Below are 27440 nucleotides of genomic sequence, written 5' to 3'. Positions count from 1 at the left end.
ATTCCGGGGGGGTTGGGAGGGTTTCTAAATGCGCCAACAGCAAGGATTCACAGGCTCCGCAGTCAATTCTCTCTCTTTCGCTCTCTCGTGCATACAAATTTTGCGATCGTGTATCGTTTACAACTATCTTCGTATCGCTTGACTACAGGTGGGTCTGAAACGGGTGCAAATAAAGAAAAACCAGGATCAGAAAAAAAATGTCGGTGAAAAAGAAAGTAAAAATAAAAGTGCGCCGAGGGTGGGGAGGCTCGAGGATCGATCGATCGATCGCGGTTAAAATGGGATCAGAAATAATATTGCGCGAAAATCCTTTTGTTAAATGAGAATGGCCAGCGAACGAGAACTTCCGTGACAACGATAACAGAAACAATCGTATGAATAATAGTAACTGCTTTATTTAAATTATATCAATAATCATGGTAATAGTAATAATCATAATGATAATGATAATAATAGTATGTATTGCCCGAAAATCTCGGTTAAGCGACAATTCGTTTTGTAACAGCACAGTTTGAACGATCGCTCGCATTTCGTGAAAATTGTTCATCGGTTGCTCGTGTTAACGTCAACGTATCCTACAGGCGATACGTTTTTCCTACACATGGATTTCCATTGGGACGGGAATGGACCGAGTGGCGCGATACGTCTTCTGCGTGTAACTGGAATAAAAAAAGACTCCGCCACCCAGTAACAAATAAAAATAGTACCAGAAAGCTTGGAGGTGCTTGAAATTAAAATAGTAAACGCTGGAAATCCTCGAAGGATGCGTCGTATCGCGCGACTCGATCCACAGCTGTCGTCTGCATCTCATCTCGAATCCTTTAATTGCATTATTGCTTTCAGAGAAACGTACAACATCAATAGTCGCTTTGTGTAACAAAAATAATTGAGTTCGACGTTGGTTTCATTAAATCCATTCCCCTATGCCTGAAATTTCGAATAAAGCTATAAAAAAATCTAAAAAGTAACCTGAAAAAATACTGTTCCAGTAAGTCGTCGCGTTCGGTTTAAAGCGTTAATTAAATCCTGCGCCCCCAATTCGCTTCTCGAAGCGCTCTTCCTGCGATCCGTTCACAGATTAGTAATTCAATGAAGATTAATCTAATTCAATGCAATGTAACGAACAGACGCAGTGAATACTGCTAAGGTATCAGTTTCCAGGTCGAAAACATAAAAGTTCGCAGTTTTGCGGGAGTCCTTCGTCCTCCTATTCGGGAACAAGTTTCGTAAGATGCAAAGGGACTTAAGATCTTGGGAGCCACGAACTCGCGAAGAGAAAATCGCAAGAATATATGTGAAGTATGCGAGAGGACGAAGGAGACCCATGAATATTCGCGAAACGAGCCGTTCCATCGAATCGTCGTTCGTCCTGCCAATTTCTTGGCACGTTTGCACCGAGATTACGAAATCACGCGAAGAAGGTCGTCCATTGAGCGAGTGCACTCTTCGCGAACGCGTCGTCTCCGTGAAATTGAAAATCAACGTGCTTCGTTCCCTGTCGCGCCTTTCCCTTCACGGAGACGATCGCCAGATATTGCTATTAATATTCCCTGAACGCGAGGCTTCACTTCTTTTCCCGTATTTCATTCCTTTTCCCCTTTATTTCCACCATCTTAAACGATCACCGAATCTTATGGCACGACGACGTTGATGCAACGAAAAATAAAATCTTACACAGTTAGTTAAGTAGACATTTAGACGCAAGGCTGATCTACAGTCACGAGAGGATTAAGATCGAAGGTTGTGCCCGAGTGTCGTTCAAAGCGGTTAAACAGATCGTCCTTTTCTATTTCGACAGGAGTCACACGATTTTTACACCTGGACGATTATGTTTACGCTTCGATATGCTAAAAATGATAAATATCAAAAAGAACAGTTCTGTTTTCGAAAGTGTTCTTACGTGATCACAGATCTCGTCGGTCGTTTTGAATCGTTCCTTAGTTTCGTGTTCTCTATTCCCATTTACGTATTAATTACTGTAGAGCACACGTTGGACTTGTTCCTAAAGGATTCTCAGGGCTCCTGACGTTGAATGCTCAACGCCCTTTGCACGCTCCTCATGATCGACACGTGGTGCGTACCAGCGCGTTTGAAACTCGTTCTCACTTGCCTGTACATCGAAACGGAGGTTCTTTGTTCCACATCCTTCGCGTTGCCGCTCGTTCGTCTCTGAATCCGAGCACAAAAATGGTAAGTTCTATCGTTTTTTACCACCCCACTATTGTCTTAAACCCACCCCTTTTAAAGGGACAGAAAATCTTTTCGCGACTTGAAAGTGAAACATAGTTTTCTCTAATCCTTTGACACTAATTTAAATCCAGACAGGTACACGTTGGAGAAGCACACAGAGGGAAGGGGAACAATAAAGAACACTCAAACGAGTAAAAGGGTTAATCAACGATGTAGGGTTAATGCTTGAACGGAGTTAATGGAGTCTTCTCGGTTCAAGCACACATGAAACACAGAAACATCTGGTCGGTTTAACAGCTTGTGAACGACTATCGGCAAACATGACACTTGCGACTAAAAGAAGCGTAAAGAAGCGACGGATCTTCGACTCGTGGGGCTCAGAGAAGTTCATTAACAACGATCGGTATTTATGGATGTAGTTCTCTATTCCTCCATCGAGACTCGATTTTATATTGGCACGATTTTACCTCCGAGCGCGCCCCCCCTCGATCCTCTACGTCTTCGTCTTAATCCTCCCTGGAACTACCTGGAGATCGTTTTCTAAGTGCAAGCATTGAAATCACCCGCAGAACTCGAACGTACTTGCGATATGTTTGTTAAAAAAATATCACACTTTCAAGATCGCTAATAAAGACTGTACTGTCCTTCGTATAATGGCTACGATAACAATAATGATAATACATGGTACTCTTGGAAGAGTATCGAGTTAACAAAGCTACGAGTTTATCAAGCTTCTTCTCTTCTCTCCTCTTTCTCCCTTTCTCTCGGCTGCTGCGTCCGTGATTAAAGCTTCGATTCGAACGATTCAACCTTTGAAACTGAGAGCTTTTGGTTCCAATGCAACGAGCTTCAAGCATACTTTTTTTATTGGAACTGGATAAATTTGTACTCGAGAAATTCGTAAAATTTTTTACAGACATATTTCAGAAACGATTATCGACACGCATTAAATAATTCAAGTCTTCGTATTTTACTTTCAGTCTCAGGGATTGAATCTTGAATTAAAGACAGAAAATGGGAAAATGATTCTCGTAAATTTTTTGCTTGTTTAGCTGTCGTTGTACATCGATTTAGTAGCAAAAAGTCAAGTTAAAAAAAGTACTAGCTCAAGAATAAAGCATTAAGTTTGATATAAAAAATCGTAGAGAGCAAATATCGCGATTAAAGCTACGAAAAAAATTGTCTAGAAGAAGAAAGAACACGGACCGATCACCGAGATTCGACTAGATTTTCACCATCACTCCTAGATACAACATGTCGACTGTCGAAAGCGCTTCTTTAAGGACAATATATATATGTATATATGTACGTGTAATTGAACAACATTTTGGTTTTTCAAAACGTTCGTGATAACTCTCACGCTTAGATATTATATTCAGCAACGCGTTTACATATTCTTTGCTCTGCGACTACGGTAATCTTCTCCCCTTTCCTATATATAGTATATGTAAACTTCTTGTTCATTCATATACATATATATATACGTACACGCGATAGTATTCCGTCAATCACTCTCGTTCGTCGTATCACATATAATACAGTTTGCGCAGTGTCGTATTTATAACATGCATCGGGATGGCCAATGAGTTCTTCGATTCCTTGAAAATATCTTCGTCGTTTACTCAATAAAAAAAGTACATAGTCAATACCAACGACCTCTGTGCCAATCACCAATCATTTAGTCTTTTGACAAGTTTAAGGAATGATTCCCTTCGACAGAACTTCGTTGAATCTGAAGATTTGAAACCGTGGGAATCTCGTGTTTGATCACGATCTACAACTTCCAAGCTGAAACATGCGCAGTTCATTGGCCAGCCGAATATATGCGGCATACGCGTTTCATTAATATGTGTACATATGTATAGGTATATGTATAGTTACGTACAGAAGACAGACAGAACGTGAGAGACACATATAGGTACATGTACACGACTGGTAGCTATATTATATCGTAATAAAAACGGGACTGGGGGCTGCATCCTAATTGGATCACGTAAGTATTATTTACATCTACTTCTCCTGCGGGAGTACTTCCGTTTCCTTCGTTATCACGGCGTCCACCTATCCGTACCCCCGTTTCTTAGCGTTTACACAATTAACCTGATATAACAAGAGGTAAAACGTAATGAGTAGACGCTTTACGACGCTTCACGACAGTTTACGACGCTTCCTCGTGAAATTACACCTGTACTAAAGGTCGGTGATTCGATAACGACCTGTTTTACACCGAGACGCACGGAAGAGAGAACGCGATAGAGAAAACGAGTCAAATGTGATAATGGTACGCGCAATGTATTACTTTACGCTACTGAATGAAGGTGATTAACCTTTGCCAAGGGAATTCGAAGAGATCCACGAACAATGGAATGTTTTACACACGCTCATCCTCACACTTGACTCGACATGAATCTCAACGATAAAAAGAACAAAATCGTTGATATTCTCCTACTCTGATATCCTCGTGAAACCTGACGTAATTAAAAAAGAACTCCGAAATTGTAAATGATCGATCCCCCAGAAAGTATCTAATCAAGTGTCGAGTATTATACAGTCCCCTAATACTGTAGGCCGAGTTTTATCACGATGTCCACTAGCAACGTGCTTCCTGGCCTTCCCCTAATCCAAAAGGAACCCTGCCCTTCGAATAATTCAACGCAAGCGCCCTTCATCGAGTCTCGTTCGTTTCAATTGCGAAAACGTATCTTAAATTGTTCAGCACGCGAATACATATAGAGTTAATACGTTTGGATGATTAATGCTCGATAGACTCGCGAATCGAGACGAATTCGTCGTCTCTCTACCATTAAGTACAGACTGGAATATACAATCGTTGAGACACGGAAACGCGAAAGGAGCAAGTTGAATCCGTTCGATCCGTCTTGATTCGCGAACAAAATTCCCTCCCTTTCTGACCTTCCCTTAAAACAGTACCAACTCGCCTATTCTTACTCGGTTCACCAGTCTCGCATTCGAAGATTCGTCGCTACGACGGCCATCCAAACGGCACGCTGCACACGGAACTGACGGAGGTTAGAGGGACGAGTTGCGCATTCATTTGTGCCGCAGTATCTCCTGATTGGAGGAAATAGAGAAGGCTTTCAGATGGTCTCATCTCTCCGCGCGGAGCGTTCCAAAGAGTTCTTCTTCCCTTGTCAGCTAAGGTAAATGTCCCAATACTTAGATGCTTGAGATGTCGAATGTTCCAAGAAATGGACAACTTTTTGTGAATACTTTTATACACCTTTCGACACTTGAATTGCACCCCCAGGAACTGAGTATAGATACTATATTTTGCTTTCTATTAGGTACTGTCGCGAGCTCAGAAGACGTCAATGTCTGATCAGCACATACGCATTCCCCTTATTGGCTAAATTGATCGCACTTATTACTACTTATTATTTTTAGGGGGCTGAGAACTCTTTTTACTCCTGTCTTCCTGCTGACATCTTTTGAGCTCCCAACAATCCATGTTAATTCAATAATTGAAGAATTTATAATTAAGTAAAATTAGCGTTAGTGTTCAGGTTTCAAGACATGGTCGACTACTGGGACATTTACCTTAGTCGACGAAGACAAAGCTCCATAGGGTTTAACAGGAACGCGATTGCGATTCCTTTTTCCAGGTCCTCCATCACGCACGGAATATAAAGTATTTACTTTCTGAGTGGAACACCGAGTTCTCTGTTCCTCCTCTCCCGTTCTTACTGAGGATCGTTTGAAATGCTTCACCAGAGACCGAGAATTCTCGTCGGTGCAATACTGGGTTAATATGGAATTACCTGGCGGTACGTATGCACCCGGCATTCTTTCGCGTGTTGCAAGTCTTTAAACGCCGCGTGCTTGTTTACATTTCCAAAGGGGGGGAAAAATGCACATCCCAGCGAGGACAAGAAATAACGCTGATGCGAGCTCTACGATGTAAGCATGCAGAAATTCGAGGATGCGTTCGACGTGGCGCAACACGAGAGAACCGTTTGCTGCGTGGAGGAAAACAGTTGGAATAGTGATCCGAGAGGCTCTATGTCGATGACTAGAATTCGTAATACTGAGGCTTGGAAAAGAGTAACAGCTCCTCGAATCACCAGTTCCGTCAAACGTTTCATGCAATCTCCTCTACTAGAATTCTTAATCGAATCTCAGGAATATCGCTAAAAACGTGGACTATGCTAAGGCTCGGTCCAAGATGCTCGAAGCGATGAGAAAAATCGTAAAGAGAATCGAAAGAAATGTCGAACTTCTCATGCAACTGTCCACGACGAATCGTCGTACTGCATCCTTCATTATTGAGGAAATAATTATTAGGACTCCTTTGGAACGCTCCGCGCAAGTACGTAGATCGACGGCCCTTCATGAATTTCGTGGCGCGTTGAACGCGACAGGAAGTCAAGGGAGGAGACTAACAGAGACACGTCGATTAATTGCTAACTCGATGTCATCGTTCATCAGGATTCTCTTTCCTAGACGACGCCGTCGCGTGAGTCTTCTGCTTGTCCTCACGCCGAAGACGACTCGCCTCACGGCGCGTCGTCGTCTGGGGGCTGTGTATTAGTTACAAAAACCCTCGGCCACTCGGGGAAACATTGACACAGTCCGATCGATCGGTCACCGACTTTGGTGCACTTACCGCCTCGATGAATCGGCAGGGGAAGATACGGTCGCGAGGATCGGGGGTCGTGGCAGCATCTTTGCGACATGCAGGTCGCTTAATTGACTTAGAAGCAGATTATGTACTCTGTGTTCACAGTAAACTGAGTCAGGGACGTTGGTAAGAGACTGACAAGAGAGATCGCTTGTTAGAGATCTCTGGAAATAATTTTTGATTCTGAGATATTCTAGGTTGACGACCCCTGATCTGCTTGGTATCTTCTCGACTAACCGATCGTCCAAAGTTAGGATTACCAACTTACCATTTCCGTAGTGAGACTGGCTAGCGCCTCCTCGACGGTGGCAGCGATCCTCCCTCCGTCGTCCTGACGCTGGCTGCCCCTGATCGGCGTCGTCGGGCAACCTAAAATTATCGTCAGTCGTCATAGTGCAAGAGAAAGGTCAGCCTGTCGCAGCTGGTCGGTCACCGGTGCGCAGATACGCGTTTAGATAGTGTTCGAGTTGGCATTCTGTGGGGTAGAAACTGTAGACTGAAGTCAAAAGTACCGCAACTATAGACTATAGTTAGCACAAACGATGTCCTTAAAGAAATTGTTAAGTTTCACTGCTCTTAATATGTCGATAATTGCGGTACCCTCGGTGTTAAAGGTCACCAAGATGCATCGATACTGAAAAAAGCGTGCATCCTACGTCTCGGTGTCTACAGGTGACAAGAAGCTTGTGTACTAACGATATGCCAGTGTAGCAAAGAATGGAGGAAAGAGAAAATAGAAAAAGAGAGAAAAATCGAAACTTATCTCGAGGCAGATCGGTTCTAGGCGACCCTCAACGTCGACAACGTGCGAAAGAGAACCAGAGACTAATTGTAAGTAAACAGCGTGTGTACGGGGTTTAATGAGAGTGAGTTCACGTGTTTTTGCAATCGTCGCTTTATTGTCGCTCTCATTGTCGAGGAAAAGATTCGAGTGTGTTGACAAGGCTTTTTCTCGTAGTCACCTAGACAGGACTAAAGGATCACCGGCATTGTTACACGGTTTCAGACGTAGTTCATTGACTTGATGAAAACGCTCGATTGATCGTATCGTAATCAAGATAATGTGTCTACCGAAGGTGCTCGTCGGAGTTCACTTTCTCTACTTTCTTTGCCAGTATTTCTAACAGCTCTTCGTTTCGACGACGAGCACCTCCGTTCACGAAATCATGTGTATAGTGTGCCTTCGTCCGCGTGTAGTTGAAAGACTTAAAAACGTTCTCTGTTCAGTAACACTTACGGGCGACAACCTTGAAATATAATCTAGAACACATAGACAATGAGATTAAATTTAGGCACTGGATCTTCGTATTCGGTTTCTCGATCTACCTTCATACGTCTACATCTAATCGATCTATTATACAGGTGGTTCGATTTGATTCTATGAACACAATGCGATTATAAGAACACAGTTGTCCTTTTCATATAAATCAGTCTAACTATCGATATCGGTATCGATGCGATTAAAGTACGAGTCTAATCGAGGTATCGACGCTGTGATATACGTTACGCGATGTTTAATTCGATTTGCTCGAGAATCTACGTAGTTCCTAGTATCGAGTTAGTACATACAATGTCCCTAGTGTCACGATTCGTTTACCGCTACAATTACTTATACTGGTAAGTATAAGGCATGTATTCAAATCAATATCTACTGTACGAGCTATCTACTTCACATACTTGTTACATACAGGAATTCTCTGTAGCAGAGTCGAGGTTACATTCTGCGTATAAATGGTTCAATACCCTCGGTGCTTTAAACTACTCGAATAACGATGACATGACGGACAACGATGCTTTCGTTCGTTTCAAAACACTACCTTAAATCGTGGCACGTTAATCAGACTTCCGGTTGCTGGCGCAGTCTGTCGCGTTGATTGCCCGTAACTCAATACGACTGACGTGTCTACTCTTAGGAAGGAGTTCCCGAGGACAGCAGATATTTAAGTCAAGATTGACATTATTCTAACCCTAACTCTCTAGATACCCTGTATGTTACATCCCTTAAAATAATGGGCGATCAACGGGACAAGCGAGGCCCTCTGCGAATTCCTTGGATGGAATTCCTCGAAGGTCGAAGAAGAAGCAGAAGAAGAGAGCGAAGGTGTCTTCGAGGCGCACGGTAGGCCCTTCAGGCGCTGAAGTAGATGTTGAGCGCGTAGAGGAACTTACCTGCGTCTCCGCTGCTGGAGCTTTCGGTGAAGGACGGCGTGCCCTCGGTCCAAGTGGGCGTCGAACCCTCGGCGCTGCCCGCAGGTGGTGTCCAGGTGAGACCGCCACCCCCTCGACTGCTGCCACCGCTCTCGACGCTCAGCGACGACTTCGTTTCCCTTCCGCCGCTTCCGCTTCCGCTACCACTGCTTTCTAAGTGCACATCGGATATGCTGAAAGGTTCATAAAACGTTTGCAGATTAGTGATTAACTCTATCGTGAAAAGTGCTGTATTAGCAGAGCAATTAAATAGAATAAAATTTGGGGAAATTGGGGGGGTGTTAACAAAAATAAATCTTGTCAAATTTGACTATAAATTGTTATAGGAATTCTCGTGATCTTCAGAAGACAAAAACTGACAAGGCTTGTTTCTGTTAACAGTTCCTCAATCCTCCTACCTTGGAGATTGAATTAACTTATGTATCGTAAAAATTGAATTTTAATCGCTCATACTAATAAATGATTCATACGAAAATAATTGCGTGCTGACTCACCTCACCACTTTATTGTGCTTCGAATGAGCACTGCTCAGATTGCTCATTAAGATCGTAGTTGTTGCACCCTGCTGAAGATGACCACCGGAGGCCAGGGTTTGGTCGTTTGAGCGCACTGCATCGTCAAAGGGCGGGGGCGGGGTGGAGCAGGTGGAAGGGAAGGTGCCACCTACAAAAAGCGCACTACAATTAGCCCTAATGAACACAACACGTTGTGCTTGCTTCGTTGTTTCTGGGTTCTAAGGGAGGGTGGTGTTAGCGTCTATCACGCTTTGACAGACATTCGCGATTGGATAGTATTTTGAACAGAGGAATGGAGTGATAAACTGATTGTAAGCATAAGTCGAGCAGATGGAAGATTAAAAAAATTCTACTATATTTAGATATTTTTGTTTCATCGAGTAAAAAAGTATAAAAAACGTTTAAAAACTCTATTACAAAAAGATAACTTATTTCAATTTTGCAATATATAGTTCTTGAAATCGGAGGAGAGGGGAGCTACTTGAATGTTTTATCAATGTTTACAATAAGCAATTAAGAAAACCAAACTAACAGCGTTTCTAACGTTTTTACGATAGGATCTACAATAGAAAAAATTTGCAAACTGTTCGCAAAAACGTTAAGAATTGGTCAGTACCTCCTATTGAAGTCAGTCTGAATAAGCCATTCTAAGTTCACAAAATAGTACAACACAACTACTGACAATTATTTACTTGCATGTCTACGGTGGCGTACAAATAGCAAACTACTTAGCGAGCACCACATAAGGCGGATTGAACTCTGCCCAAAAAAAGAGGGAACTGCATTTGTAACGAGCACACTTGTGTGAACGTCCCTTTATTGCGATACAGAGAGCACACCATACAAACACTCCTGTAAGATTGTTGTCAGTTTTCACGATGGAATTTTGGTATTTCGACAGAGGTGTGAAGTTTTGTTTAAAGAGATAGACGCAACTATGTACGGACCTATATTTTTTTTATCAATTTCTTTGGAGAATAGAAAAGCAAAGGAACGATACAAGATCAAAAGTATTATTAATTTTATATCGTTACGTCTACCTTTTTGCTACGCATGCAGAGAAACATTTTCAAGAAAAAAATGATCCTTAGACGCTACTCTTCAAAAAATGGAAGTTCTATGTGTCGACTGTATGCTTCGACATTTGCAAACGGTACCTTGTCGATGCCATAAAATCGACGTTGGATCAGCATAGAATACACTGAAACGGTAATTATAGAGTGCACCATCTATGGGTAGAAAATACGTAACACCGAACTACTAACTCTTTCCTTCTATCTTTCAAGAAGTGACAGTAAGAGGATTCCCTTGAACAGGTGATCAGATGCGTTATAACAAACTGACACGACAAACCGAGTAATGAGATGCGAAAAAAGAAAATAATTTAAAGTAACGCATGCAAGAAAGAAAAGACGATCTTTGGGATATCGTTTCTGGATGTTTTCAAGCGTCGTGAATTTCTCTCTTCGATGTTCTCTGCATCAGTTTTCCTTAACATTTAACGCAAGTTAGAACTTCTTTGTCTTCGGTTTCTCGTGGTTATACAAAAACGACTTGTTGGGCATCAGAACATTCAGCGGTTTCAGAATTTTAGACTTCTCGGATTTGCTTTTCCTTAGCTGCTCGCCGAATCCAGAATTCGGCTGGAGAACGCTCCCACTCGCTTGGCTATGGCTCGACACCAAATAAGCTTCGTCTCTGTGACGTTCTGGCAGGCGATACGAGATTCTATCGTTCGATCGATGGATCTCAACTTTCATAGGTACTGTGGGCTCGTCACTAATCCTCAAACTCGATTCTCGAACCCTGACAGTCTCTACGTTTGTAGCTTCCATTCCTCTGGCATAAATCACTTCGATGCTCTGACACTTAGCTGAAGCATTCTCCTCGACTTTCGTTACCAAGAAGGTCCTTTTCTCAGCTCTCAGGTGCACAATTTTGTTCTCCCTATTTTCAACCTGAACGTCACCAGTGGATTTCGTCAATCGTTGACCATTGTTCTCCAAAGTGGGCCTCAGAGACGCTCTTTTATACTCCTTCATCTTGCCTCTTTTTTGAGAAACAGTATTGTTATCAACTTTCGTCGGGGAATCAAAAGTCTGCGGCTCCGACGTCGGCTCAGGCGCAAGCTTCTTCCTCCTCTGAGCCGACTTCTCCTTGATCTTCCTCAGTAACTTACTGTCTCTCCTCCTCTCCGCGAATTTAGCTTGCGCAATCTTCTCCTCGACAGGTCCTTCCTTCGCTATCGACCTCGTCGATCTGTCCACTCCAGAGGCCCCGATCCTCTCTTTATTTCCAGGCATTTCCCCACGGCGAGTGAGCGTCGTGATGGTCGTGATCGAAGACTCCAGCTCCCTCTGCTTTCTCTTCATCCTCTCGTAGTACGTCTCCGAGTGCTTCTTGTCCTTCCGCGACATCCTGTAGTTCATTAGCTCAGGCCTGGAAGCGGGGTTCAGGAAATACGTGAACTTGGCCATGCGATCGGGCTTGGGATCCTCTCGTCCCTTGTCCACTCCCTGAATGTTCCTTCGTTCGGTCGCCTCAGTCTTCTCCTTAGGCCTCTTAAAATTCCCTCTCTCTGGTCTAAACGGATTGGGGCTGGTCCTGATCACGTAGGTACCATTAACCTTTTCCACGCTGACGAACTCCTCCTCCTCCAGGTTCTCTGGCCACTGATTCCAAGGCCTGTCTCTCGGCGTCTCTTCTTCACGGATGCTCTCGAATCCCATCGCATGTGTAGATCTCTCGAAGAGGTTGTCGTATCGCGGGGGTAGGTAGGCGGGAGTCGACGAGCGTGCATGCATCGCGGTCGCGTTCTCCAAGGTAGATGGAAGACGGGTGTCAGAAGTGGAGATGTCGGGTCGAGAGGAGGTCTTAGCGGTCTTGGTGAACGGGGACGAGTAGAAAGAGGTAGCGGCGGAGTTAGTAGTCGCTGTGGGCGCAGCAGAAACGGTGGCAGAAGTAGAAATGTTATCGGGTGAAGGGGGATGGTGCAGGATGCGGCTCGAACTCTCATGCAAGCGGTATCTGGTGATTATGGCTGCTTCGTCACCTCGGCTGGATGTCATCGAGGACGTCGAGGTGGCCGTTCCAGGGCCACGGTGCTCCTCCGAGGACCTGCTGGTCCTCGACTGACCGGTACCTCTTGGCGGAACAGGGGGCGGAATCTTGCCAGAGGGTACCAGATTCGGGTTCGGCGGGCTGGCGGCGGTCCTGCCCTTCAGGACGGCTGGGTAGCTCGTGACCTTGGCCGCGGAGGTCGCCTGGGCTGGCTGTTCTTGATGAGGGGGGCCTGGACCAGCGGCCAAGGTCAAAGGTGGCGGGTTCACTGGCCCGCTTGCGAAGTTCACCGGGGTGGAGGTGGCGATTGGCGCGGAACCGGTGGACATCACCGTGCTGGTCGTGCTGATCGCAGGGTCTGTCGGGGTCACTGCTCGGTCCAAGGTCGTTGGAAGGTCGTTCGACGTCGGCCAGGGAGATTCGCGGGGGTTGCGTGTGCAGCAACGCGGTGGCGGGGTACAGAGACAGAGATAGAGAGAGAGACGGGCAGAGAGAAACAGAGAAGCCAGGTGAGAGAGGTCGCGTGACGACCGAGCCGTGAAACGCTGCTTCGACCCCAGAACGATCGACTCCTACTTCGGAAGTCTTTTTATATCGGCTAGTTCGTTCACCCTCGATGGGCGAACGTTATTTTCACTTGCATGCTGAGCACGACGACCACGAAGCCACGTTTCACCGCTCGCCATAGAAAATATTGATACGTAACGATAGTACGATCGATTATGATTAAGACTGAGCTAGGTTTAACCGTGATGAAATCGATTGTGGTTGTAGAGACTATCGTCGATTTTGATACCGATTTTCCTACTCTGTTTTTTAATGGACATTCTTTCTCGGAGCTAACCGATCGCGACAGAGACCGCGGAAGAAAGAAATGATTATGAACACTAGGAAAGTAAGTGATCGTATGAGACTCACCGGCCTTCGTGGGTGACGTAGCATGCATTGTCGAACTTCCGGTTGTCGGCACCGCTAAACCACCATATAACACCATGTACCATTACCGTATTCACCGTGTGTGCTACTCCTGATCGGACAGAGACACTTCTATGCTCCTATTCTAATATGACTCGTTCACAAGCCAAAGTGATTGACTCTAGTTCTTGAATTTTTTTCAATTTTAATACCGCTAAAGCACTTAATTCATGCCTAATTTTTGATATTTAAAATAAATATAAATACTTTTCCTTCGTGAGTTAATCGATTTGACAAGTGAGCGACTCATACGTGTCTCAAGCAAAGTGCTTCTTTTCGTACAGCATTCTTCAATCCCAAAGCTTTCTGGCAAGTCTCTCTGTCCAGTCACGGATCGAAGGTGTCCCGAAATGAAACAGGGAATCGAGCAAGGGACGTTCGAGGCAAACAGAGGGATTCAATGGGTCGGAATGCGCGCATTCGACTGACATTCACGATAGAAAGCTGTGTAACTTGCATCTGTCGACAAAATCGAACGCGTTTCGGGGAGATCAAACGATTTACGAATACACAAAATCGTCACAGATCGCAACACGACATATTTCAGGATTGACATACTTCCAAATACATAACAGAGAGGTGTTGGCACACGTAACTTGGCTGCTCTAAACTTCGCCTGTCGTTTACAGCAGCCAAGTGGAACGGGACACCCCGTACGAGCAACAATTCCATGTTTCGTGTTTCGTTAATTACCGTGGCGAACGTCACAGATTGAAAATTTCAGTTTCCCCGTTTTATTCGTATTGTGTTCGCTCTTAGGAGTTGGATTACCTACCAACACGAAATACGATAGGCGCACGTCATTTGCACGCGAAAGCACGCGCGAGCAATCTTCGTAAAAGCGACAAGGTATCTTCTCAGGGCAATGGCTCGTTGATAAAGGATGATTCAGTGAGGATCCTTGGATCAGTCTCAAAGAGGGATCGTGGTGAATGTTTTGGAAGCGGGTAACGTGGGATTGCCGCATCTAAGTTTACTGCACCGATCGCTGTGCCTGGCTACACACGTGAAATTCAGCGCAAAGCCAATAATAGAACCGTGGAAAATTTTCATTCGAGTCGACCGCTCGATTTTCGGAACAGGACCTACTATAATCATTAATCACAAATTTCAAAATATAATCAACCATTTCATTGCTCAAAAATCACTGAAATCAGTTCCGAAAATCGATCATCTTTCGGTCACAAAAGACCGCGCGAAGCGTAAAAGAACGGATTTAAAGGTACTCCAAAGTAAAATGCCTGAATGAACTCACCAGTGGAATCGAAGTCTCCATCCAGGGGCCTGAGTGGCCTAGTGATGCTTCTTCTCTTCGACGGGGAATGTCTCAACGCTGAAACACAAATCACACGAGTTAGAAGACCATCCATACCATAACTCCGAAATAAGACATCGAAGTATACTCATGGAAGTCGGAACGATCAATTGGAAATTTTCAAATCGGTGCCTATCGAGGGGGATCAAACGAGTTAATGCTACAAAAGCTGACGTCAGTCCTGCAGCAAGTGCTAGCTTATACACGAAGCCTCGTTAACTTTGTTTCGCAAAAGTTTTCAGAGGATATTCCACGTAATTGCGTTAGCAGGGGTATTTTCGCACCCTGTTACGAGCTGCAATTATGCACTTCGTGGCCCTTGCATACTACGCAACTCCAATTCACAAGGGAAAGGATGGACTTCAAAGTTCTGTGGAAATGGCACCTGCTACAGTACTGCTCGCCACGGCTAGAGTCTAACTTCTTCACCGTCTAGCTACGCTTCTTTGATTTCTCTACGTTACCGAAGGGTTCGCAAAAGCTACTCGATTTTTTGGCGTCCCGCGAGGAGCTACACTCCTCGACTCTAACACATATTAAGACCATGGGAAGATATACGCATTGACAACAACACCGAAAGCTCTCTATGTCCCTCGCAGTCGTGTCGAGCGAGAGAGTTCTCTCTACGGACAAGAGTGATTACGGTCTTGCGTTGCCTGCTACGTTTTCGACTTACGCATGCCTCTGTGACTATCACAATGAGATTACGTACGTACGTGGATAGTTCGTGAGACGAGGTTCGGTTAGTCACGGCTATAACCGAGTAAGCACTCGTACGAGCAGCTCTAGTCTCTGTAGGCTAGAACTATGATCGCTGCGCGGTGTTCAGGTCTGATTAATGCCCGGATACGACGAAGTTAACTAGAACGAGGCGCGTCTCCGGGATGCAACGGATCTGCGGAAAGCATTATTCTGATACAAGGGAAAATGAACGACAGAGTCAAGCCGCGTAACGATCTGCTAATAGAATATGTGCTTTGCGTGGTAATTATGTTAAGACTTTGCATCCTGAAACGGTCTACTATCTCTACTTAAAATGTGTAAATAATCCTGTTGATTAAGGAATAAATTTACCAAAGAGCATTCAGTCTCTGTCATTAGTTCCTCCTCGTAAGAGAATCATTCGTTTCGCAGATCACACGCTGCTTTAGATCTCATCTCTCAGTGTAAATTCTAGGTAATATCAGAGGGTACGTTATGGGTGTACCACACGTTCTAGGTGAACGTGAAAAATACTCCTAACGGGGATTCGGCGAACAGATGCACGTCATCCATCAAGGAAAAAGTCGATCGGGATCGATGTTAAAAATTGAACCGCGGCAGATTGATTCTCGGACGGTTTCGAGAGGTGGGTGGCCTAGATTCGCGCAAAATAAGAGGTTCTTCGAATGGAGGTGGGTGGTTACGTGTCCTTGAAAAACTGTGAACGTGTCGAAGCGTAATAGGAGAGAGAAGTGTGAGAGAGTGATCAACGAAAGAAGAAAGTCTGACCAGGCACACAGATCTCACGGGCAACGCAGAAGCAATAGAAGATTGAGACGTAATAAAATGGATCTGATAGTTTTCTTACAGCTTCGCGCCTCGATATTTTTGCCGACGGAGGGAGCAGTTCATGGAATAGATATTTATTGAGGACTGATTGTATTAAGCGTGTAACTGTTCCCGCGTGCGCGGCAAAAATATTCGCGGGGAATTTTAACTGTACAATATAAGAAGTGGAGAAATGCAAACATCTAGAAGTACATCCGCATCGGACATTTACACACACATTTAGAGAGTCTGATTGTGAAGATAGGTGAAAAGATAATCAAAGAAGCGTTGCAAGATATAGTCCCGCGCAGCTCGCACGTAAATATGTATGAGTGCAAAAGATATTGCTTTTTACTTTTTCTTTTAATATTTAATAGAGAGACAGTGAGAGAGGGTATACAGGTAACGAGGTAACGTAAGAAGAATTCAAAGGAATGCTAAAAAATAGAAAACTTTTAACTCAAAACAGACAAAGCAATATTAGAGAATAGATCGCACACGCTATCTGGTTTCGGTATCAAACGTACAGGATCAGTGAAAATTCATTACAAAGCTTTCCATATTTATATATACAATTTTTCCTACTTACGAGCGTGTAAAATTTCTTACAGTCTAGAGTTATTCACATGCCACAACAGACACAGATGTATCTGAATAAAATAGACTTCAACTTTCTACATATTCTGTACTTTGTTAACGGAGCTATCGTTACGCAAATAACACGAAAAAGGCTTAGGGCGAAGACTGTACTTGCTATTAAAAAAAATATGGAGAGAGAAACGAAGCATCTAAGATAATTGGAACAGCGCAATTATGGAAGTAGTTATTCAATAGATGGATTAAAGCAAAACGTTAGGTAAAAAGAGATCGAGGGCGATCCAGGATCGAAAGAGCAAAACATCAGAGATCATACAAGAGAGAAAAACTGGCATTCAAGCGAAGAGAAACTGTATAAAAAATGAGAAAAAAAAGAGTAATTAGAGAGATAGAGAGGTAAAACAAACGTACGTACAATCATACAAAATGGACAGACAGACGGACGAACAGACAGACAAAGTTACCTATGTAGCTGGTGACGAGGTTACGGAATTTGCGATGATTCCCCTTAATCTCAGGCAGGTCCACTTTTGGTATTCAATTTTCGAGTTTCGATCGGTAGTAGCAGGTCAGATGAGGTCATTGGGGGTTGACACGGAAAGAAGTGCACGGGACACAGAAACATCAACATTTAGCTAATTCCGTACTTAACATCTCTTTATATATACCGGATTTATTTTAAAAAAATAGAGAGAGAGAAACAGAAAACGATCGACAGATCAAAGGGACTGCCGAGAATAAAACAGCAACACAAAGGGAAAGCAGGGGTACGTTCTTGCCTTGAATAATACTCGTAGATATACATATGTATGGTAAGAGACATAGGGGGGAAAAAGCGATGGTCAAGTATCATTCTCGACGTGGTGAGTATGAAAAACAAAGAGTCACCGTGTATTGTTTACCCTGTCGCGAGTTAACTTGCCTCTGAATAATCGTTAGCGTGGTTCTCGTCAGAGGTGAAGTCTCGATTATTCGAACGGCTCTTATCTCGATGTATTTCTATCCGCGAAACCTTGACTCGTGGAATACTGACCTGAATCTCAATGACAGAAACACAAATAATTTTTCTTCTTAAAATGGGTAACTCGTTAGTCTCGCTACCGTCTTTCCCGAAGAATCATTTTTTCAGATCTGTGAATTCCAAGCACCTTAACGGGCCTTTAATTACATTTTAATCCGAGCATGATAGGCTCTTAATGTAATTTTAATGGCGGAGAGCTAGCCGCCCTGAACGAAGCAATTTTCGAGTCAGTAAAACATTGGCCACGTGCTAGCCGAGGAATGTTAACTTGCTTTCAATCTCTTTATCTGGATTGCTCGTTTCGTTCGAATGATCCAGGTTCCACCGATATGGAACATGTCTGAAGTGTATAGTAAACGAAATACAAAGTTAACTGAAACGAATACACGACCGTGTCGATGAACGTAATATCTACATAAAATAAGGGAGAAAAAGGGAGACCCTTTAGTGAGGTTCGAGGTGAATCGATAAATCGTCCCAGTGATTTTTTATCGTTTCTGTGGATGTCTGTACTTTGGTGATCGCATCGCAAAGTACACGTAATGGATGGTAAGTGGTAAAACCCAAACGTACGTTAAAACACAAACAACAAACACATATCGCATGATACGCTATTTAAGACAGTACACAAAGTGATAACGCGATGTAAAGTGCATAAAATAAAATTTGTATGAATTCACGACTACGATGAGGGGTTGTGAAGAGTACAGTAGACAGTAGTATTTAGTAAATAGTATACGTAGCGGTAGCAGTAGTGACGGTGGTAGTGACAGTAGATAGTATAGTGGGATATAGAGAGAGAGAGAGAAAAAAAAGAACAGAAAAACAGTATTGGAAATGGTTAGAAAAATAAATCGAGTACGGGTAGGCTTCGTAAATGAAATGAAGTTGTAAACAGCGAAAATGTTTATTGCAAAATATATAAATATGTACATTGGTGTCCACGTTGAGCCGATAGCTGAATATTTTCACAATAAAAGAATGTGTCTCTACTTCTACCATTTTCATCTCTCTTGCACTCTCGCGTTCTCTCGCATACTCCGACACACCCATGCCGTACTAACACTAGCTTTGCCAAAATATACTCGACTGCACGAGGACTCATCTACGTTCATTATAAATCGCACAAAATTAGCCGACATCACAACCAATGTAAATGTACAAAAAGCGATTCCTCTTAGAGAGACTTGTCATGAAAGCTGAAACATTTTACACGCGCAAAAATGAAATTTTGTGCGATCTATGACACTTAATTCTTTCAGCAAAACGTTAATGATTGCTCTCGCGTGTTCGTTAGACAGAAACCCACCTTCTGAAACCACGAATCGTTTACCCTGTACGCTACTAGGAACACGAGGGCTTCAACAGTCGTACAAAACTTTGGCACATCGACATCAACGATTAAGGAACTTCGATACTTCGAATCTGAACTAGGAATCACACGATATAGGCTGGCGAAATTCTGTGCGGGAAAGGACGGCAACGTTTAGCAGTGAAATGCGTATGGGATTGCCTTTACAATGATATGCTTCCTCGAGGAAACCTTACACCTATTATCGACCCGTCGTTTATGCACGATTCTGTTTTAAAGAGCTATTTGTGCGCGTTTCGAGTTTGTGCGGTAGCGAAATTGCTCGAAATTAGAGCGATACTGGCTTTGATATACAAAATACTCAGCTACGTATGTGGACACCAGTGGACTGGTCATTTTGCGATCGTTAAGAATGGAATTTACCGAATCAGTTTCAGATAAACGGTTGCGAAATAAGATTGTGATAATGAATGTTGAGGACAGACTTGTTCGAAAACCAAAAATTAAATAAACCGAGGGATATTGTAAAATGAAATAAAAAACTGAATTGTGTATCGTGTTAGCAATTAGTTACACCAATATGAAACCCAAAGGTGACCAATTTGACATTCAATAAATCCAGGATATTTTATCGACAGCATTAATTATAGAGGAATGCAGGTATCCGAAAAATCAACATCAATACATACTAATTTTTGGGATTGCCAATAACTAATCTTCAATTTGAAATGGATGTAGAGAGATTCTGGTAATTGGAAATGAAACTTTCAAATTGATATGAGTGCAGAAAATTGGGCGTACTTTTCGGATATCCGCACAGGATTTAATCGCATTCTCTGCAGTCGTTTAATTACCTTAAGTCACTATTACGATTATTAGAATCTTTCTGGACGGCTAAATTTTTCTGTGATAATGGTATGATGGCAAACAGAAAAAAGGTGATTCACTCATTCTCGCTTCGAAAATCTTAAAATAAGGATAAACGAACGATATTCTCTACCAAAAATTTGATCTATGATCATGGATCAACGGAATCCAATATTTCTAAATATAATCTGCTAAGAACACGACTCGATATACTGAAGTTATCGTGCATCGTACGAACACTAAGGTCACTGAATCGAATGAAGGAAATTCAGTGATGGCGACTATAACAAAAAAGCTAAAAAATATATGTAACTCTGGCTTATAGCTTACTGCTCCATACAAACTGGAACCTTAAGTAACAAGTTAATTACGTTCGCTACTTAATTGTAAACGGCAGAATTATGCGTGTAATATAAGTACCGCCTTTGAGCGTTTCTCTTTTACCCTTGCAATTAAAATTCCCAAACATTTCTTTCCACCCCCGTTTTTCTATCGTACGTTTAAAATATGTTTCAAAGTTTCTTTTCTTTGTAAAAGGTACTATGCGATAACATTGCATTGTATATAGTTGAATCACAGTAATTGATGCTATTACTATAAACAGAAAGATATCGTTAATCACGATCAGCTGACGATAAAAATACTTGTCGTAATAGTTCCACTACTCTACTTAAAGCCTATAATCTTTCTTGTACTTTATACGTATAACAAGATAGCCAAATCGATTTTTGGCGCGATACTAGACGTAGGTGTCAGTCGAGAATCGATTAACCGAAATTTAAAGTTAAACAACTCATTGAAAAAAAAAAAAAGAAAAAAAAATAGAGATCGCTTACAAATTAGGAATGAGCCTTGTTCAGTGTTAACATTGAGGTCAAATTTGTTAGAAGAGGCTGATTAGGATGGTACTTACGTGACGGTATCTTCTTGAATACTGTCTTGGCCATGAAATCTTGAAAACGTTGCGCGTAAAAGCCTGGTCGATGCACTGACACGGTGTCCTGTAAAAACAACGTAGCCATTCCTCTCTTTATATCCTCCCAATGAACTATTATGTAAAGACACAGCCGAATGTTAATAAATTTTTATGAAGATAATATCGCGGCTACTTACACCGTCGTGTATCATCGATTTCCAGGTGTGCTCGAGTTTTTTCTTAAGCCTGTAACTTTGCAAAATATCAATAACACCGAGGAAGAGCAACAGGCGTTCACCACGAGCGTTGCGAGCGGGGATACCACCTGGACTGCTAGGAACACGAACGTAATTAAAATACGTTACTGGAGCATCCGTTTTGTATACAATCGCAGGGGGATAGAAACACGATACTCACGGTACATCGTCCTCTTCGTCTATCGGCTCGCTTTCAGCCTGAATACTCTCCATAGCGGTACTATGCGCGACCAACCTTTGTCGGTTTATGCTCCGCGATCGGTTCAGATTGCTGACTCCTATTCTATCCTCCCTGTCTCGCTCTCTTTCTGCTTGGATGAATCCTGCACTCTCGCCACCTACTTCCCCGACTTCTTCGTCCGCGCTCGCTGATAACCTCTGCTCCTGCTGCAAAAATCACATTTCAGGATGTTTACATGGAACTCCAATATTCTAGTCCCTTTTCATGCCGCGTACTTACTGCCTTTTCTCGTGCAGCCTGATCGAGATTATGAATACCAACGAGCAAAGAGTAATCCATGATTTTAAAGCTTTCTAGTACCCGACAATCTCTTTGAATGGTCTTAACTAGCGCGTTATACGTATCGGCCTCTAGGAAGATTCCTTCAGGGTGATGTTCCATGAAATCTAGATCCTTGTAAGTCGGCGAAGACTTGGATCTTTCTAGTTTCGATGCCTAGGTGTTGGAAAATATATTTAGTTAAGAATAAAGAAGTATTTGGTATTAGAGAATTATTTAGAACTCAACAAACCTTTCGTTTGTACGTTGATCCTTTCAAATCGTACTTCTGATGCATCTTTATCGACGACGGCAGAAGATTATTCATAGCGACTAATCTAACATTTTTACTATTACACCGATAGCAATATAACCCAAAGAATTTTGGTAATAACGTTCTCGGGTTTTGATTTAAATTCTGCGAAAAAGAAGTAGCATCCTCCATTGGTAATACGTTTCAAAAAAACAGTCAAATGTTATCACAGTCCACCAAAACTCACCATATAATATCCTGGAAGAAGGGTTTGCAAAAACTCTCCTTCTTTGTGTTGCACAGTCTTTATAATAAACTCGTCATCATCTGTTAGGTAAAAGATACTTCCACTAGCGCCGGGGTTCGATAATTCACGTAACGGAGCACTACACATCGACATCTGAATATTCAAGCGATGCCATTAGATACCTCCAAGGTCTACGCTACCGTATCTATCATATTAGTCAGCTGTACTCACCAAAAAGTCGTCCGGCTGAATGCCAAAGAGATCTCGGAAGTAGCGAAATGCAATGGGTGCGTAGTTTTTGAATTTGAATTCGGAGAAGTGATGGGCAGGGGTGTGATTGGATCCTTCGCTAGGAAAGTTCGTCGTCTCCACAGTCATGAAGTCCTGCATCAACAAATCACGTTCAGGTTTGCTCGCCAGGCCGCCGACCGCGTGCTGTATGCCCAACTGGATGGATCCCATAATTTGTGTCGTTTGGATCTAGACATCATAGAGAGAAAATGAATTTTATAGAAGTATCTGGAAATTGTACAAGTCAAAATGGAATATATTTAAATTTCATATTTACCTTTTTGTACGTGATTTCACCTCCCACGCCAACTCTCCTGTGACCAATCTTTCTTTCCCGCTCCGATTTGTTTCTCGACACCCCCACTGGGGTTTTGAGCCCTGTGGTTCCATGTTGTGTTACCGAGCTCTATAAAAGGTAGCGTTCGATCACTGATAACAAATATTTCTCTTCAATTTTTAGCCTATCCTAAAACACTGACAATCGTGTCCGTAGTTTTCATTCTATTTTTAAAATACTCTTCGATCCTCATTCTTCGATCATCGACACTAATAACTGAAATCAGTACTCAAGCTGTTCCAATTCGAAATTTCACCCAAGTCTGCCAGCCCTCTATCGCTCTGACACACTTCGAGCCGAATGTTAGCCCACTAGACAAACGTGAGAGGAAGTACGCGAAGGTACACACAGCTATGCGTCATTCGAATGAATAATTACACGACTATTCTCGTCCGAGTCGCACAGTTCATCTCTTTGGATCGCACGAATGTCTTACTGAGCAACTCTCTGCGAACACTTCAAAATTGTTTTTCAACTGAACTATTGCCGGACGTTTTCTCAGAAACTCACTTCTATACACTATTCCATTGATCTATGATTCGATAGATAAAAGAAGCGTGAAATCGGCTCGTTGCGCACGCGTGTAATCGCGCCTATTACCGAGAGCATCGTGATCTCGCGGCTCGATCTTCGCCTCGAAACATGTCGATTACAGACTGATTAACGCGTCGGGGACAAAAATAGCTTTGATTTCGCCAATGAACGGCCACGAGCGTGGCTTCGAACGAGGTCTACGGTTGACAGAAAATTAAAGGGAATCGATACGGTGCACCCTCTACTGACTGGCTCGCCGATTAGCCCGAAGAGAATCACCAGACGATAAATCGTCGCGTCGCTGTCGAGAGTGTCGAGGCCCGTGCAAGTGGCGGGACGAAACGTGTGAAAATGCGGGAAAAAGGCGGCTGGAGATAGCACAAACTTTTCTTACATAACGTCCGTGACTGTGTTCATTGGCCGCTGGTCTCACGCGTGCAGATATTACATACTGCGATTTTTCGTTCAGAGTGCAAATTCGAACGCGCTTTACATAAATAACAAGGATTCTCGTTTATGTAACGCGTAATTACACCTATCGATCGGCGTGATTCGAGCACGCCATCGACACAAATGGACCGAAGATACAACAGGGGAGTCAACAGTGTTTAATAATCTCGTAGACCGCCACGCGTCGTGTGTATGCTTTAATACGAATTCTAGGTAAATAAATGTGTCACTCTGCTATGCGTCACGTGTACAAAGAATGACACACGATCATAACTTGGGTTCGTTATCAAATTTATTAACGGCTTGAATGGATGTAAAATTGCAACGCTACTTGCTCTCAGACGGATGCTAAATGACTCATAGAATTCAATTCGCTACGATTGTACTATACAAACGAAGGACTATCTCTTTCTAAACGGCTGTACTCTCGTATCAACGAGGACGTTTACCTCGACCTCGTGTTTTCGCTCGCGACGATTACCGCAACGTGGAAAAGAAAGTCGAAAGTACAAGTCGAAAAAATCTCGGATCTTGCTAAAATGGTGCGGAATTTTTGGACGAAACGTAAACCGACGCAGAGAAACGGAAGAGCGATAGTCGTTCCGAGAATTTCGATAGCGTGCCCACGTAAAACTGTTTATTTGTCGGCTGTTTGGCTCGTGGCACTAAGTCAGAGCGTGCAACTGTCAATATTAATCTATCTACGCGAAACGAGAATCGGCTTCCCGAGCGGGCATCGTCGGTGCACATACGTGAGGAACAGTTTCTTTCTTCTGTACTTACGTCAAATGCCGTCACCTTATCCCCCGTCGATTTATCTGCAACATATCGAAAACAACGTGTTTGTCGTATATGAAATAAGGTCACGTAACAGTCGGGTTCACGCACACGGCGTTGGTTAACGCGCGCCGTGAATGAACGAAAGTCCCGTTTCTAATGCGCCCGATCAAAGAGCGCAATAAGAGGCTTGAGCGTGTTCAGTTAAGTCGATGCACATATATTCCGGGAAAGAAATGAGAAAGTGGAACGTTAACCGAGTTCAAAAACGAAAGTCGTGCAGGCACACTCGCTGCAACGGATTCACTATTGACACATGTGCGGATCACGGGGTACCGTTACTCCTGGTCGCTGGATTTCAGCCCCCGCGACTCATTCAGACGAGGTTTTGCAAACCCGAAGGGTTCGTTCGCACTTGCGCAACTACTATTCCCGTGGAGGTTGATTCAGCGCTCGGCTACGTAAACAAGAGAAAGAAAAATAGAGATACAGAGTCGTGTCCTCGGGCGTCGACAGAGATAGGAAATCGGCGGACGAAGATAGTAATTTATTTCATTTATGGAGGTTCCAAATGAATCCCTCGAAGACGAGCTTCTTGCTCGCTATACTTTCAGATTATTTAAAGCGACTGAGTTCTGTTTGTTATACAGTTTTAGGGAGATTATAATAGACTAGTATTATACAGGATGTTCTAAAACATGTGGTCATAATTTCAAGGATGAATTCAATACACTAAAATAAAAAAAGAAAAGAGAATTCATGTGAGGCTAGACTTGATAGCAAGTTTCCCAGGTGAAGTCGTATTCATCTTCCAATATCTGTGATAATCCAAGCTTTTCCTTCAACTGCTTACGAACAAGTTTTAAGACACCCTGTATAACTTGACCTCAGAAACGTGTCCCTGACTATAAACTGGTCAGGGAGCCGTGAGTCTATGCGAGGAACACTGTAACACGTACACATATATTTTTCTAAATAATTCTTTCCATATATGCAAAATGCCACTGTGCCATTTCACATAAAAAGCACGAGACTTTCATGTCCATTAGCACAGTGTTTCCGGCAGATAAACCTGCTCCGTCCTTGAGGGATTAAACAAGTTAACCTATAAATTGCTCAAGGTTCCTAAAAACCGTATAAAAGCATAGTACATAAATATTGTAAAATTGCGAGAAAGGAAGAAGTGATTCGAAGGTTTTCGCTTTTTTACCGAGACGGCGCTGGTAGGAGTCGACGGGTGACACCCATCAGCTGTCAAATCGGCAAGCGGATCAGCGCAGCCCCGAAGGAGCACGCTCCGCCGATTCCACGAGCCTATCGAACGTCGACGGAACGCAGCGGGACTAAAATCTGATCGGAGCGAAATCGATCGATCACGCCTATGGCTCGCGTGGCGTTCCTTCGACGGGCTGAGGGGGCTAGGAATCGACGGGGCCCGACGCGCGGAGCGTCTGGAAACGCGCTGCCCTCCCTCTTTTCTAGGTTAGGTTTCGTGACACTTGGCGACGCGAGGGCTGGGGCCGAAACACGGCGAAAGAGCTACTCACTGTCCTCGTCCGCGGACTGCTCCGGCCTGAGGTGGTCCTCCGTGGGCTGCGTCGGGCCAGTGAAGCTCGTCTCGACCACCTCGATCACGTCCACATTGTCGCCCGAAGCCATTTTGTACGTGCGTGCCTTCTTTCGATCCACCGACGAGCGCACTGACTCACGTACGGCCGCGACGACGACGATCTTCCTGACAGTTTCGCGAACGCGCCTCCTCTGTCGTCGCTTCGCACGGCAGCATCTCTTTCGAGTACGAGATTATGCACGGGACACTCAGGGCGACGCGTATGTGACGCGCACTCCCTCGACGAGCATTTTCGGTGCACTCGCGTGTCGGGGAAGTCTTTCCACCACGGTCACGGAGGACAGGAAAAAAATGTCAGCGATACCGCGGCCCCAAAAGCCTCTCCAGCTCCGGGCTGAGAACACCCACGAACCTCGAGAGCGCCTCCGGCCTCCCTGCTATTCGTCTATTGACCGGACGCCATCTTGCTCGTTCCAGACCGCCATCTAGCGGCAGAATACTCGATCTCTACGCCGTAGCGCGCTGGGATGCGCTTTCGTTTAAATTTCGTTTATTTTCTCGCTTCGAAGTTCAATATTTTCTCTTGATGCTTTTGAGAGGGATAATTGGATAGCTCTGATGGTTTTTGAGTTACAGATTGGCAGAAGTAGTTCCTGGAATCACAGGAAGAGTTTCAGAGAATCTGCTGGTTGTGGATTGAATTATTTACCTACGGATGGTCTCCCGCCGCAAGCTGTTCTTTCACCGGAAGATCATGAATATGACTCGATGACCGCATCCGGCTCGAAATAGAGATTGTCTCATGGGCAGGAGGAGAAAGAAACGTAGAAAAGCAATGACGAAATGAGGTGTTATATAAGTAACGGTTAAAATCGTCTTTGATAAATCACTGTATCGATAAATGGGAGAAGATAGCATTGATCGAGTTTGATAAAATTACTTACATGAGGAAGAATAGTATTCGAACCTGAGAGTATTACTATGTAGTACGTATAATTTACGAAACGTTTTAAATTTGTATCTTTTCACTATAAACAAAGGTAACAGAAAACCATTAACCTGAATACAGTTGCGATAACG

The 27440-nt window shown here is 43.5% G+C and overlaps 1 protein-coding gene across 13 annotated transcripts; it reads right to left on the bottom strand.

The window, feature by feature from the left end:
- Positions 1 to 21: 21 nt before the first annotated feature.
- Positions 22 to 26784, bottom strand: Pip5k59b (Phosphatidylinositol 4-phosphate 5-kinase 59B). Of its 13 annotated transcripts, none has more exons than XM_076389803.1 (18): positions 26338 to 26784; positions 24797 to 24831; positions 22970 to 23098; positions 22633 to 22881; positions 22402 to 22554; positions 22155 to 22319; positions 21863 to 22078; positions 21563 to 21789; positions 21343 to 21478; positions 21143 to 21230; positions 17494 to 17556; positions 14843 to 14920; positions 13531 to 13584; positions 12605 to 12982; positions 9532 to 9700; positions 8999 to 9210; positions 7098 to 7198; positions 22 to 154 (listed from the first exon to the last, which is right to left on the bottom strand). In XM_076389803.1, the coding sequence occupies exons 1-18, from the start codon at positions 26447 to 26449 to the stop codon at positions 143 to 145; spliced, it is 2577 nt and encodes an 858-aa protein (XP_076245918.1). In that variant the 5' UTR covers positions 26450 to 26784; the 3' UTR covers positions 22 to 142. The 13 variants fall into 13 exon arrangements, with proteins under 13 accessions (XP_076245918.1, XP_076245908.1, XP_076245909.1 ...); XM_076389793.1 differs by lacking the exon at positions 22 to 154 and adding an exon at positions 1805 to 2169; XM_076389794.1 differs by lacking the exon at positions 22 to 154 and adding an exon at positions 1805 to 2169 and having other exon boundaries at positions 21343 to 21475.
- Between the last annotated feature and the right edge of the window lie 656 nt (positions 26785 to 27440).

The sequence above is a fragment of the Calliopsis andreniformis genome, chromosome 12, assembly GCF_051401765.1.
Source record: "Calliopsis andreniformis isolate RMS-2024a chromosome 12, iyCalAndr_principal, whole genome shotgun sequence".
NCBI classification, from domain to species: Eukaryota; Metazoa; Arthropoda; class Insecta; order Hymenoptera; family Andrenidae; genus Calliopsis; species Calliopsis andreniformis.
This window is presented reverse-complemented; position numbering and strand designations above follow the sequence as displayed.